The following is a 15,610-nucleotide window of genomic DNA, read 5'->3' as shown; positions in this document are numbered from 1 at the left end:
TTACCATCTTCGTGGCCCTCGTCTGGACTCGCTTAAACAGCCCCATGTCCTTCCTGTGCTGTGAGGACTCCAGAATTGAATGCAGTATTCCAGGTGGTGTCTCACAAGAGCAGAGTGGAGGGGCAGGGGTCCCTTGACCTGCTGGCCACGCTTCTTTTGATGTGGCCCAGTATACAGTTGGTTTTCTAAGTGAACATTGCCAGGCTATGTTGAGCTTTCATCCACCAGCACCCTCAAGTGCTTTTCTTAAGGGCTACTCTCAACCCATTATTTAATAGAGGTAGCCTGCAGCACACCTTGGTGTGTGTCTGTTTTTCAGGGAGCACTGCTGATCACCAGTGTGCTTCTACCCACTCTGGGTTTCCATGCAAGTATCAAAAATATGTAACAACACTTTCAAAGCTGAGCACTGAATTTTAGAAATAAGATACAAAAGTTCAAAATCATATATGACAGGCTAGAAAGTGTCCTATTAGGAAAAACGCTTTGAAGTTATCACGTCCATGGCTACCTTAAATAAAATTTCCCTGTAAACCCAGAAAAATCAATCTTGCAATGATTATTAAAATATTATGATTTAATAATACTGTATTGCCCTAAGATAATGCAGACAAATAATGTTTTATGAATACAAAACTCAGCATGTGTTCTCAAAACCTGATCCCTGTAAGGAGGCAGGACAAGGGATTTTCTTCTAGTCTACTTATTTTTCCCTACTGTACTTAAAAAATAAAGACATCAAATTTCTTTGAACTTACATAATTCCACCCTGTTATTTTCCAGAGGGCTAAACAAGCCTTTAAAATTCTTTAAGCTTGGCATCGTATGAAAGCAGATATCAAATATTCAGAGAACTCAATTTAAAAGGATCGTTTTTCTGAGGGTCGGCCTTTCTGAAGAGCTTCCTGCAGAGCTCCAGACAATGCCTCAAACAGCCATTTCCACCAGGCTGAGGTCACTCACCCTTGCAAAGCAATGTTTTAGGAGGCGTTGGGCCAAAGGGAGGTGCAGGCCTGACAGAAAGGTGAGAAGTGTACAGGCTGTAAGGTGCCAGAGAAGCTCACTGCTGCAAATGACAATTTGTGAACATGAGGTCTGACACAAACAAAACGAGACTGTGCCTGTAACTCTTTTTATTTAACATCTTAAGAAAATTAACTGCAATCACCTCCAAAACAGCTCCCTTCTGAGTTGATACACAGCTCCATACGATGTTGTCACCATTCAATGCAATTTCACAGATCAGTTTCTAAAAGGCTGTTGATGATCTCTGTTGTTTTTGCTTTCACAACATCTACCGACAAAAAAAATGGTTTCCTTTCAGCACTGACTTGATCTTTGGGATCTCTTCACTATAAGCCTCAACCAATAACTGAAAAGTTTCTGTAGTGGATTTCTTCAGTTTCACAAGAAACTTGATGTTAACTAGCTGTTCACTCCTGCACACCAACATTTTCTGACTGAGGATAAGAAAACATTTATATTCAAATACACGTCTGCTCGTACTGAGTGAAGCAATCAAGCTGAGCCTTGGCTACTGTGAGAGGTTAGAACACATCCTATAACCATTGCTTTGTCTCTCTTTTCCACTCTTGGTTCCCGAGGCATAGGGTTAGTTTCAGGATTTTTGTGTCAGACCTCATTCAGTTTTGCACAATGACTGGTTGAGAACCGTGTCTTCTTTGCATGCAAAAAAACCTACAATATCACCTGCATAGAGCTCTGTTATTGCCTTTTAACAAAATCGACTTTTTGAGTAAAAATCAGCATTCACCAAAGCCAATGAAGAGATGTCTCAAATTCACTTGGTTGTACACAAGACCTCCCTGAAATGCATCTCCAGCCAGTGGCAAAGCACAAGGCTGAAGCACCCACTGCTGCTGGACTTCATTTTACCCAGCACATATAGCCATGGCCAGCATGGTGCAGAGTGAAGGGAACTCACCAGTCCCAGTGTGGGCACTGGGAGTCCAACCCTACCCTCCCGGCCAGCAAAATCATAAACCAGTAAGAAATACATTTGGTTCTTCATGCAGAAAGAAATGATCTCCAGGGTACTGCTGTGTTTGCAATACCCTTAGCTGAAGAACAACACCAGGTTTTATAATTCACAAACCCTCCAGCCTTTTGTGGGTTCTGGGCTAGCTACAGCTCTACAGGTGGGTAAGATCTCAAGCTGCTGAGGCACCAGCACCTTGGCTAAGCCAACAGGAGATCTTAGGTGCTGGACAGGGGGAATGTATTCCCTGAACATGCCTTGGTTCAGGCATGAACCCACTGCCTGGATGTAGGAAGCCACTGGCTCCACACAGCTCCTCCTCTGCCCCGAACACAGCTGAGCACAGGCAGTCTGCAAACCCCGCAGTCCCTGGGACAGTTGATTGACAGCAAATCCCTCAGTTCTCTGGAAGGCCAGGCTTAAAGGTAGGACTATCCTTGCACAAGGCAGCCTGGAGAAGAGCTCAGGCTAATATTCATCATACTCAGCTGGTGGTGTTAAGGCTGATATTGAGTAGTTAGCTGCTTGGATCCCTTCATCACTAAACCAAACTGCATTTCTTCCAAGGCACCTCCTGTTATTCTCCTGAGTTGAATGCTCAAAAGGAGCCTATCAGATACTCTTTCTGCTTCAGATATTCCCCACCGTCTGTTCAAACCTTCTACTTATCCTAGCTGTTAGCAAGGAACTAATTTCAGGAAAGCTAATATAGGCAGGCTAGAGGCATTGCTTACCTCAAGTCCACCGTCAAATCAGAAAACATCTAAAGCATGTGGCCAGCTTGGACAAAACATCACCTCTCTGGTTTCAGGCACTGTAGAGCTAGAAAGATTTCACGGTTTATGCCATATGATTTTCAAAAAAGTTAGGAATCCCAACTAACACAGAGGTGTAAGAGCTTGAGGGTATTTTGACAGTTGTATTAGATATATTTTAAATACCTTGTCCAGCGCTTCTCTATCAACCAGCTCCTGCACAGCCAAAAGCTTGATGCTGTAAGAAAAAACAGAGGGAGAAGAAGAATTAACCACTCCACTGCAAGCATTACAGAAGCACAAGCAAGAGCAAAACTGATGCTCTCTTTTATCTTCTCACTTCATAAAAGGAGTCTGTTGAGGTAGAGATACATAAAGTGCTCAGGATATAATAAATTAAATCAAGAGAGAACCCGTGTTACCCTGCTTTGATTTTGGTGTCCCAAAGAGATTTTCTAGTTTTTTAGTTACAAGTGTATCTGAATTCACTCTATAGAGGAAGTGCATTAATCCCTACAATTTTAATACCCGAAATTAACACTGAAGCATCTTCTGAAGGACAAGCACAGAGAACAACTCTAAACATCCCTGTTGTTTTGTTCTTCAGTGTATTCTTCAGCTTTGTTCTTCAGTATCAACAGGTTTCTATGAGTCCAGCAACAGCCATTCCCAGGGATTCAAAATATTTTATACGAGGTACAATAACTAAGACAGCCCAGCTCAACAAATTTGAGGGAGATAGGAGGGAAACATGCATGACTCTTTGAAAAACAGGATGAAGAGAAACTAATGAATAATCCTTATTATCTTTCAACTTCTGTTATTTGTACATGTCCCCATGTAGCACAAAAGCCCAATCCTTTCCATGCTAAGAAATTTCAGGAAAAGATCTTGTGGCATCCCCACCAAACTGCAAGGCTCACAGAACAAATAAGAACTCGAAAAGTATTGGGAAAGTATTGCCAGCAGGTCAAGGGAGATGATCCTTTCCCTATACGCAGCACTGCTGAGGCCACAGCTGGAGTGCTGAGTCCAGTTCTGGGCTCCTTGGGACAAGATAAAGATGGACACATTGGAGAGAGTCCAGTGATGGGCTACAAAGCTGAGTAAGGGTCTGGAGCACACAGAGGAAAGAAAGCCCAAGAGACCTGGGACTGGAGAAGAGAAGGCCCGGGAGAAACTTTTCTGTGGTGCGCAGAGGGTGACCAAGCACTGGCACAGGTTGTTCAGCGAGGCTGTGGAGTCTCCACCCTTGGAGATACTCAGAGCCATCTAGAGACAGTCCTGGACAGTCAGTTCTAGGTAACCCTGCATGAGCAGATGGGTTGGATCAGATTACCTCCATAAATCCATTCCAACCTGAACCCTTCTGTGAGTCTGGGAAAGCAAATCAAACTCTAAGGATGTCTATACTCTTAGCAATTACATTTAATTTTAATTAAGACCATGACAAGGGGAGAACCTAGTGTCATTCCCCACCCTTCTTCAGTTTTTAGAGATTTTAAAATCCATTCAATCCCAAACTCATCTCTTCAGTCTATTCTAGGCAATACAAAACAACACTGTTTTTCCCACCAGACCAGGTAAATCTGTTAAAAACATGCAGAAGGCACCCTTCCCTGAAGGGGTGGAAAAGCACCATAGGCATGTTCTCCAGCCCTGTGCACTCTCCATCAACTGTCTACAGTAGCTGCCTTAGCCAGAGAGCACAAGAAATAAACAACGCATTCCCTTACAAAGCTGGGTGTCTGCTTGAGGACGGCATGGTTATGATACAGTCCACCTAAATTTTAGCTCTCTACAGCTTGGGTACCTAATCAAAGTTTACATTCATATATGATCAGTGAACTGAGAGAAGGCCCTCACTTCTCCAGGGCAGTCCAACCCACCCACACTGGCATTGCCCCCCATGCCCTCCAACAAGGGCAAAGGCTGCTGTCACGCTACAGTGCCCCAAGACAGGCTTGCAGAAAGCTGGCAGGCTTTTTACCCATGGAGTAGACTAGTCCTGCAACTCTGACCTTCCTTACCCAGCCTTAAAACCAATTGCTCAATATATTATCTTTGGACTCCAGAGGATGTCTTCCTCTGCCCAGAGATACAAAACACTGGTGTAGCAGTAGAAGAATAAAACGATGCATAATAAGTATTGTTTAAATGACTCTCATGACTCTGGAAAGACACAGCAAAGAGCCACTATAGTTAAAAGCTCTTATTCAAAACTGGGCAAATAGCTGATGTACAAGTCTGCCAAAGGATATAGTTTGCCATGTATTACAAGAAGTTTTATTAGCCTTTCAAAACCTCAGTGCAATGCTCCGTAATATTTGAACATCCACCAATGTCTTGTACATTCATTATGCGTGCCCATCCTGTCACAGCAGCTGGCAAAACATAACTTTAGGTCTTTCTACAATGCTTTCCCCTACAAGCATCCACAGCCTAATCCCTAAACACAAATGTGCTTTCACTTTAATATACTTCTAGTTTTCAGATCGACTTTTTATGATACTTTGAAGATATATCAAATGAATTATAAAATAGCCCCAGAGCATACATTTCCAGTCTGCAGAAGCTGTTATTACCAAGAGAGAGAAGATGGACACGGTTCAGAAGACAACAGGATAATCAGGGATAAAAATAAGCATTCCATTGAAGCCCAACCACTGCAGCAGCAGGGTGTACATGATTTTCTGTTACTGTTTGGTGAACACACTAGACTGCAAATAAGCATTCAGCTGAACTGGAAAGTACTTAGGGAAAGTACAAAGCAAATACAAGGCAATTTTTAACATTTTGCTTGTAACTGAGCTAGAAAGCAAAATAAAAACAGGAGGGGCACCAAGCAAAGAAGGCACCTCCATTTAAAATCACTGCAACGTTGTGCACAGCTCTCAACTTCAGAACCAGCCAAGGCTTATGCATCTTGGAGAATTAAGTCTTCCAAATAACACAGGCAGTAGCAATGTGGCCACAATCAAGGCCTGTCACTGAATTCAGGGCTTGCCGTAGTTTAGTACCGACTCGGCTGCAGTACACTTTGGAGAAACACAGATCTGACAAAAAGAAGGTGATGTAACATGCACATGGAGGCATCCAGGGTGCTCACAGCCAACTGGGGCTCTGTAAAACCTGCTTCGAGCCTGTGTGTACATAGTAAAATCTAATATTTTGCCATTCCCTTCTGCAAGCTCCATAACCATGTGAGTTTGTCATGTAAATTACTTCTGTATTTTTCTTTTTGAAGCCAGAGACCTTTTGATGATTTCATCACCAAAAGTAGCATTTATCAATCGAGGCAGCTGATGCTTCTAACTATTGACAGATTTATTTCTAGAATATTGATTGTGGATTATCTGGCACTCAATAGCTGCAGAAGAAAGATGTAGACTGTCCCAAATACAAAGGGTGTTTTCATTGCATATCATTATCTTACTCTACAAACCTACCCTCCTTCCCATTTACACTAGAAAAGCCCCACAAGAACGCCTTCAACTGGTATGCTTTTATTGAAAAAAAAGTAGACAGAGTTACACAGAAGCAAATAATAAAACAAGAAGCAGGAATCTTTTTACTTTATCTCATGTTTACAGGAATGGTGCTCTCTTCTTCAGAAGTGAAGAACCTGTACAAAACGTTTGTCCCCCACACAGATACTGAAAATCTGAATTCAACATTGTCAAATCATTTGCAACAATATTGATTTGATTCTTGGTGAGAAAAATACTTCCGTCTACTGTTATAAATTTACAGAGATCAATGTTTGCCCAGTACTTAGGTTTTTATTCTCCTCAGGTGACACCTGGTATTTTTTCTGGGTCAAAAGGAATCAGCAAATGCAAACATCAGCCTTCATACAACCAGTGGCAAGATGCTTCTTTCCCAGAAGCGCCACCATGTATACTGTGTCTGCCCAATCGATTACAGTCCACTACTTGGAAAATTGCTCTTGATAGCCAGTAATTTACTGCTATTTCTTCCAGCAACTCCAAATGACAATTGGATGTGTTACCTTATACAATGTCAGCTTAGAAATGGAGCTTCTTTCAAAGCTGCTGCTTTGGTGGTTTGATCCTTGGGAAAAAAAAAAAAAAGGCTGTTTAATTAGACACTGCATCAGCAATCCTGCAAACACTGAAAGCAACTCCTAACTACGTATACTGTTTGAAGCTTATGTGTTCACCAAGGATTTCCAAGTAGATGGGAATATAGCTACTCAGTAACTAAGAGAAAGAGGCAAAAAAATCTCTAATAAAGCAGAAATGCAAAGAGAGTTAGCAAAAGCCAATGCTGAAGCCCCAGGTCTTGCTGTCTACTTACGTACTGTCTTTAAGTACTGTTTTATAATCTCTTTTTCATCCCCACCTGCAGAATGTGAACACTAACTGATGAATAAAGTTGTAGAAAAATGTATTTCCTGAAGAAGCCTTTTGGTTACTGAAGAACTTGGTCTAATTTACCAGCTTTAAAGTATACTGGTAAGAAACCTGTAATGCAAGTAACTATAATGACATGAAGGAAATGGCCCTGCTTGTATTTGAAACTGTTAAAAATACTTACTGACTCAATTAGTTACATGATGTATTTAAGCAAATCTATTGAAATTAACATCCTGGCACCCCAGGCACATTCAAAATACTTGAAAACATGGAATGATCAGGATGAAGGACTCTTTTCAGCAGTAAAAATATGCAAACATGATGTGGTGTCAAGGAAACACATGATTCCCTCTTTTTTTGGCCACAGATGACGCATGGTGTTCTCCTCTAAGAGAATTCCTTTTGGTTTCCAGAAGATGAGTCACGGTGCTAAGCAAACATCTACAGCTACAGCATAATTTCTGCTCCTCAGGGCAGTGTTGCAATCCTTTCCTCAAAGTCTTCTTACTTAGAGCCACATAGCACTGGGTTCCTCTCTCTAATGTCACATACCTAGAAATAATTCTAGGTCACTGGACACTGGAACAGGCTGCCCAGGGAGGTGGTTGAGTCACCTTCCCTGGAGGGGTTTAAGGCACGGGTGGATGAGGTGCTGAGGGCCATGGTTTAGTGTTTGACAGGAATGGTTGGACTCGATGATCCAGTGGGTCTCTTCCAACCTGGCTATTCTATGATTCTATGATAATTTAAGCCTTTTTAGAAACCTTTTGCAATACTGCAAACTTGCCAATAGGTCCCTTGCTAGTTGCTGTGTTCCTATTCACTATGAACCATCATCACGTTTTATTTGTACTGAGCTTCACTTCCAAGCTTCAGTTCACATTGCCCACAACATCTCACCTGCTCTTGCAAGAGGCGATGTCAGGGCCTTCTTAAGAACCACTGCATGGTCACCTGCCTACAGACCAGTGAACCTATGGTTCTGCAGCAAGGCAGATGGGATAGGCAGAAACGGCCATTTAAGGCAGATCCAAGGTCCAGCCATGCAGAATGCACCCAAGGTCTTCACCTGAGAAAGAAAAGCTGCTTTCCCCCAAACCAGCTTGAAGGGTACTCTAGGATAGGGGTAGAGAGAATATAGGATTACAGCCAGTTTCTGGATCACCCTGACATAGCACTGGACTTGCAGCCACAATGGACACATGTCACTTAACTGCCACTTTCAAGGGAGAAGGTCTCCAGAGCAGAGCCCTGTATCAACAAGCATAGTGACCTCTATCTGCTGAGCCTAAACTAGAGTGGAGCTGAGATTCCCATTCAGTGCAGAACCAGGAAACGTGGGGATAAAAAACCTGAAACATTGAGTTTGATGATCAGACAGTCAGCAAACTGTTTAAGCAAACACTTGGCCTCATGATAGCACCCTGCAGAAGGAGCCAAGTGCTGCGGCACGGGGCAGCTGTGAAGAGCAGCAAGACCCAGGCTGGATATTTGAACTCCTGGCACCTGCCCTCAGCCCTCCACAGCTCATTAGGCAGCAACCAGCTGGTTGACGGTGAGTCTCCAGGCAGGACAGCACAGCTGGATTTCCTACTGCTTTGCTTTTCCTTCCTGGCAGCCAGTCTCCCTCCTCAGTATGGAAGAACAGAGCTCTGCAAACAGGCAGCACAGCCTGTCTTCTACCTCTAGCTCAGGATGGCACATGGCTCAAGCCAGTCATCACCAAGAAATGTTTGTCACCCAGCAGCAACATAAACTGAGTATTGGTCTCAATTTGCTTCACAAAGTTATGTGTCTTTGCTTGGTGCTTGAGTTTTCCCAGAAACTTCAGGCTTTCTATTAGTCAGCGAATAAGACTGACTAAAATTAACAGCATGAAGAAATGCCCTTTGACTTCCCCTTGTCTTCTGGCTCCTTCTTCAGCATACAGCTGTATCGAATCACACTTCGCCTAGACTCACAGACTTAATTATAAATAGCCTGTGCAAAACTCACTCAACCCCAAACTGTTACTTTGAGCATCATGAAACCATTCTCTTCTCACTCCCTTTTGGTCAATAAACTTTCCCCCTTTGTTCTTGAGATAAGATTCCATAACTACGCTATACTCCACAGTGAAGTTTTATGAATGGCTTTCACGTCCAGGGTAGAGCATAACATAAGCGCCCCCAACTCACGTTGGGGTTAATTAACACAAACGAAGACAAGACTCCTTGGGTCATCAAATCTGTATGCTAAAATTTTATTTGCATACCTATACAAACTCACCTCACTCATAAATCAGTTCTGCTCTACAAGTTGGGCACGGAATGCAAACTTTGGAAGTAAAAAAGCCAAAAACTATGCAGCTGAGCTCTGCTAATGGCTTTTAGTATCTGGGAGGAAGTGCTCCCTATTAGCTGCTCATTCTTACCCACCATCCCACTGCCTGACCCCAGTCCTCAGCTGTCCTGCCAAAAGGGCATACTCCATTTCATCACCACTCACACCACGTCCCCAGTTTCTCCTTTGGCATCTGCCAGATGACAGAGTGAGTAACAACAAGGATGATCATTGCTTACAGGCTGGGGAAGCAGCCGTTGTAGGTATGTGTTCACTGCGAGGGCTGTGGCGTGTCCCCATTAGAGCCGGCTGTCGACAGTTGGATGTTAAGGGCTGTGATTAACGGGTTTTTAATGTGCAGGGAGAGACTTAGGCAGCAACCATGTGCTGCTTTGGGAAGTACATGGAGGGCAGGGGAAAGTAACAGCCAAAAAGTGGCAAACACACAAAAACCCCATACATCTTGCTGCTTAAGGCAAGGTGAAGGTATTCATGTTTGGGGTGGGGGGGTCTTATGCATGCCATGAACAACCATCTCATTTTTGCTGGCTTATTCCATTTACAATCATAGAATCACAGAATCACCAGGTTGGAAGAGACCCACTGGATCATCGAGTCCAACCATTCCCACCAATCTTTAAACCATGCCCCTCAGTACCTCATCCACCCATGCCTTAAACACCTCCAGGGAAGGCGAGTCAACCACCTCCCTGGGCAGACCGTTCCATTGCTTAATGACCCTTTCAGTGAAGAATTTTTTCCTTATGTCGAGCCTGAATCTCCCCTGGCGGAGCTTGAGGCCATTCCCTCTTGTCCTGTCCCCTCTCACTTGAGAGAAGAGGCCAGCTCCCTCCTCTCCACAACCTCCTTTCAGGTAGTTATAGAGAGCAATCAGGTCTCCCCTCAGCATCCTCTTCTCCAGGCTAAACAACCCCAGCTCTCTCAGCCGCTCCTCGTAAGACCTGCTCTCCAGCCCCTTCACCAGCTTTGTTGCTCTTCTCTGGACTCGTTCCAGAGCCTCAACATCCTTCTTGTGGGGAGGGGCCCAGAACTGAACACAGTATTCAAGGAGCGGTCTCACCAGTGCCGAGTACAGAGGGAGGATAACCTCCCTGGACCTGCTGGTCACACCATTTCTGATACAAGCCAAGATGCCATTGGCCTTCTTGGCCACCTGGGCACACTGCTGGCTCATGTTCAGTCGCTGTCAACCAACACCCCCAGGTCCTTCTCCTCCTGGCAGCTTTCCAGCCAGTCTTCTAGTCTGTAGCACTGCACAGGGTTGTTGTGCCCCAAGTGCAGGACCCGGCATTTGGCCTTGTTAAACCTCATGCCATTGGTCTCACCCCAGCAGTCCAGCCTGTTCAGATCCCTTTGCAGAGCCTCCCTACCCTCCAGCAGATCCACACTTCCACCCAGCTTAGTGTCGTCTGCAAACTTGCTAAGGGAGCACTCAATGCCTTCATCCAGGTCATTGATAAAGACACTGAACAGGGCTGGACCCAGCACTGAGCCCTGAGGAGCGCCACTTGTCACTGGCCTCCAGCTGGAGTTAACTCCATTTACCACCACTCTCTGGGCCCAGTCATTCAACCAGTTTTCCACCCAGGAGAGTGTGCGCCTGTCCAGCCCAGAGGCTGACAGTTTCCGAAGCAGAATGCTATGAGAAACTGTATCAAAGGTTTTACTAAAGTCCAAGAAGACTACATCCACAGCCTTTCCCTCATCCAAGAGTCTAGTCACTTTGTCATAGAAGGCGATCAGGTTAGTTTGGCAAGACCTGCCTTTTGTGAACCCATGTTGACTGGGCCTGGTCACCCGGCTCCCTCGCATGTGCTTCATGATAGCACTCAAGATCACCTGTTCCATGACTTTCCCTGGTACTGAGGTCAGACTGACAGGCCTGTAGTTCCCCGGATCCGCCTTGTGCCCCTTCTTATAGATGGGCACGACATCAGCCAGACTCCAGTCCAGTGGTACCTCCCCAGCAATCCAGGACTGCTGGAAGATGATGGAAAGGGGTTTGGCAAGCACATCCGCCAGTTCCCTCCAAACTCTTGGGTGGACTCCATCCGGCCCCATAGACTTGCAGACATCTAGCTGGGCAAGCAAGTCTCTAACCACCTCCTCTTGGATCGTGGGAACCTCGTTCTGGTCCTCCAACCCCTGGGGTTGTGCACAGAGGGAACAACTTTCCTTACTATTAAAGACTGAAGCAAAGTAGGCATTGAGTACTTCAGCCTTGTCTTCATCCCGTTACTGCTGTTCCCTCTGCATCTAGTAGGGACTGGAGATTCTCCCTAGTCCTCCTTTTACTGTTGGTATATTTGTAGAAAGATTTTTTTATTGTCTTTCACAGACTTGGCCAACCTGATTTCTAGTTGGGCCTTAGCCCTCCTGATTTTTTCCCTGCACATTCTCGCTTCCTCCCTATAGTCCACCCAGGATGCCTGCCCCTTCCTCCAAAGCTCATAGACCTTCCTCTTCTTATTGATGTCTCTCAGGACCTCCCTACTCCACCACGCTGGTTTCTTACCCCGCTGGTTGCTTTTCCGGAACATGGGGACGGCTTTCTCCTGAGCTGCTAGGAGTTCCTTTTTGAAGAGTGCCCAGCCCTCATGGACTCCCTTGCCCTTAAGGAGTGCCTCCCATGGGACTTTTCCGACCAGCCTTCTGAACAGCCCAAAGTCTGCTCTCTGAAAGTTGAGCACAACTGTTCTGCTAACCTCCTCCTTCATCTCACCCTGCACTGAGAACTCTATCATCTCATGATCGCTTTGCCCTAGGCGTCCTCCAACCCTCACATCCCCCACAAGGCCTTCTCTGTTCACGAACAGTAGGTCCAGGAGGGCGCCGTCCCTCGTCAGTTTGCTCACCAGCTTGTGAGGAAGTTGTCTTGCATGCACTCCAGGAACCTCCGGGACTGCTTCCTTTCTGCTGTATTATACTCCCAGCCGATATCTGGGAAATAGAAGTCTCCCATGAGGACTAGAGGTAACAATCTTGAGACTACACTCAGTTGTTTGTAGAAGAGCTCATCAGCTACTTCTTCTTGGCCGGGTGGTCTATAGCAGACTCCCATCACAATATCTGCCTGCCTGTGGGCTCCTCTGATTTTTACCCACAGGCACTCGGTCCCTTCCTGACCGTAATCCAGCTCAAGGGTATCAAAGCCCTCTCTAACACAGAGGGCTACCCCACCTCCTCTTCTGCCCTTCCTGAAGAGTTTATACCCCACCATGGGTACACTCCAGTTATATGAGTCATCCCACCACGTCTCCTCAATGGCAACGACATTGTAGTCTCCTTGCCCTACCACAGCTTCCAATTCCTCCTTCTTATTTCCCGTGCTGCATGCATTGGTGTAAATGCACTTCAGCTGAGCTGGCGAACCTACAGCCCTCGTAATAGGGTTTCTTCCCAATTGAGTGGTCCTTGGGTTAACTAAGGCCACCGTGCCAGTTTCCCGCTTACCATCCCCAGGTGCACTTCCCCCTCATGCTTAGTGGTGATATATTGGTGGTCCTTGCCAGCACACCACCCCTTTGACACTGAAGTCCCACCTCCAGGCTCACTCCCATCTGGCCTGGCCTCCATCCCCTCCCCCCTCACATCTAGTTTAAAGCTCGATTTATGAGCCTAACTAGATTTTTAGAGAGGGCTTTAGTTCCCCTAGGAGACAGGCGTGTCCCATCCCTGGTAAGAAAGCCTGGGGGTGCGTGGGCCTCCCCATGATCGAAGAACCCGAAGCCCCTCTTTTCACACCAGTCCCTGAGCCAGTCATTAATCAATTTCTTCTTCCTCACTTCTTGCTCCTCATTCCTTAGTATTGGAATGGAGCTAACTACTACCTGTGCCCCAAAGATAAAGTTGTCTTTCCCTCCAAGACCTTGTTAACTCAAACCCCAGTGAAAACAAAAGCAGACAGAAGAAAGAAAAAAGCACTCTTAATGGCTTTCAGCCGCATAAACTTCCTCTGTCTATCCCTACAAAGCCTGACAAGGAAATAAAATTGGTTTCTCGTTTTTCCACTAAAAGCATCTGTGTCTTCTCAATCACTCCTTAAACGGAAGGAGAAGTCACATTTGCTGCCACATCTTAATGGCTCCTGGAAGCCATCAGAGAGCTTATGAAGTAAGCCGATGGGCTTGGATGGGAAAATCATGCCACACTGCTTTGGGACTAGCTGCCAGCTAATGACACAACAAAATGATTTGGAAGATTCTCAGGAAAAATCTATCTACTGTAAGTAGAAATTAGGATAAAACCAAGCAGCTGCATTTCCTTTAAAAAAAAACCCAAATATTTATACTTACTTTATATATATATATTATGGTATAGGACACATTCATATACACACATATATACTTATATATTAATATATATAATTTATACTAGTTAATTTAATAAGTGTGTGTGTATATACATATATTAAAAGATATATAAACTACAACATACATATATAAACTTATTTAGAGTTACTTTTTTTGCAGCTTCCTAGTTCGGATGAAAACAGCTGTTCTTTGATGTCTAGCCATTATCGATCTGCCTGCAGAATGGTTTGAAGCCAAAAAGCAGATGAAGGCTCTGCAGCTGAAAACGGAACCAGGAGTAAATGGAAGGAGTAGAGAAGTTGAAATCCATCAAGCAAACTGGCGGTGTAGTGCAGGCCAGACAACTGTTCCTTTGATGTTTGCATTCACAGATCCTATTACGTTAAGTGAGTGACTGGATGTCATGGGGGAAAGGAAACTGTAATGGAACTAAAAGGAGGAAAACATGAATTATGTATGGTTACTAGTGAGAGCTGAAGCGGGGAAATAGCAGCATTACCCAAGCTAATAGGCAGGAGTCAACTGAAATAGTTCAATCCTTTCTTTGTTTCTGCATTTCAGTGGCTCCCCAGGTCCAGGGATGCTCACTCAATCCTCTCTCACACACAGCTCCCTCCTTTCTATTCTCTTTCCTACATCTGTGCCAAAGCCATCGTTTTGCAGGACCTACCAAGTCTGCATTGTATGTCTGATTTATATCCAACTCCACAGACATATTACTGCAGGAACACAACAATGATTGGGGAGTGGTAAAACCAGCAAACTTATTCCTAGAGCACTCTGGAAAGGAGTAAGACATGCTCACCAAATGACGCAAACCACAACCACTAGCAGAAAGCATGAATGCCAGTGTATAACAAGACTTGCAAACCTTCTTGACCTCCTCCTTGGGAACACCCACTCCAAGCTTTTTCCAAAGGCATGGAATCCATGCTGGTGTGTAATAAGGACATTTTCTATATCAGTAAGCAGAGCAGATCATGGACAGTGAAGTTAAGAGAGGAGCTGCTCAAAACTCCCAGACTCTCTGTGAGTTAAAGAAAAATCATTCTTGTCCATCTACCCAGAAAAGATGTGTCCTGAGCTGTCGAGCATCAGTGCCTCACAGGCCATTTCTACCAATTCTGGGGGATTCTGCCATAGAGAAATTAAGAGCAGCAGGGAAGCATCCTTCACAGCCGCCTCCTCCACACAGAGGATCATGTGTCAGGCCTAATTCTTTCCTTTTTCAGGAAACAGGGAAGTAGACTGAACATTGTCTACTCACTTCCACTTGCATAAAGTCTCCCTTTCTGAAGATTCCCTCAAACTTTTAAACCAGAGCAAGTGGTGAAGGAGCATCCTTTTGGGTGCACGTAGCATGTGTGTGCACATAAACACTCTCCTTTCATTCATTAGTATGTTCATACAGATTTGCTGTCCCATCTCAATTCTGGGTGCAGAGTACTGAAGTCACAAGTCCAGAACTAACTTCCCTTTCTACAAATGCTTTGTTTGCTAAGTTATAGGCCAACCTGTGGCCCTATCTTTTGCCATCCTCTTATGCTTCTTTCCTATCCTTCTCCAAATCTCTGTCTGCAAATAGGTGCAATGCCAAGACAGCGGCAGCAGTTAGAAAAGTAAGCATCAAGGAAGACTTCCAAGGTCCTCAAAAGAAATGCTGGTTATTAAGAGCTGAGATACATTCCATTTGATTGAACAGAACCAAAGATGATTCCTAAGAGGCAAAGGTTAATTAGACAAATGGCTCAAAAGGATCAAACTGTTCTAAGTCATTATTTTTTGATATTTTTCTTTTTAATCTTAAAAGAGAGATTAAAA

The 15,610-nt window shown here is 44.6% G+C and overlaps 1 protein-coding gene across 2 annotated transcripts in view; it reads right to left on the bottom strand.

Annotated features, from left to right (window-relative positions):
* Window positions 1-15,610, bottom strand: part of EEPD1 (endonuclease/exonuclease/phosphatase family domain containing 1) — a 69,131-nt gene that overhangs the window by 26,674 nt on the left and 26,847 nt on the right. For both annotated transcript variants that reach the window (XM_069859844.1, XM_069859845.1), the window contains exon 2: window positions 2,941-2,992. In XM_069859844.1, coding sequence (XP_069715945.1) covers window positions 2,941-2,992 — 52 coding nt within the window. The remainder of the gene's footprint in view (window positions 1-2,940; window positions 2,993-15,610) is intronic.

Source organism: Phaenicophaeus curvirostris, chromosome 6, assembly GCF_032191515.1.
Source record: "Phaenicophaeus curvirostris isolate KB17595 chromosome 6, BPBGC_Pcur_1.0, whole genome shotgun sequence".
Classification (NCBI taxonomy): domain Eukaryota; kingdom Metazoa; phylum Chordata; class Aves; order Cuculiformes; family Cuculidae; genus Phaenicophaeus; species Phaenicophaeus curvirostris.
This window is presented reverse-complemented; position numbering and strand designations above follow the sequence as displayed.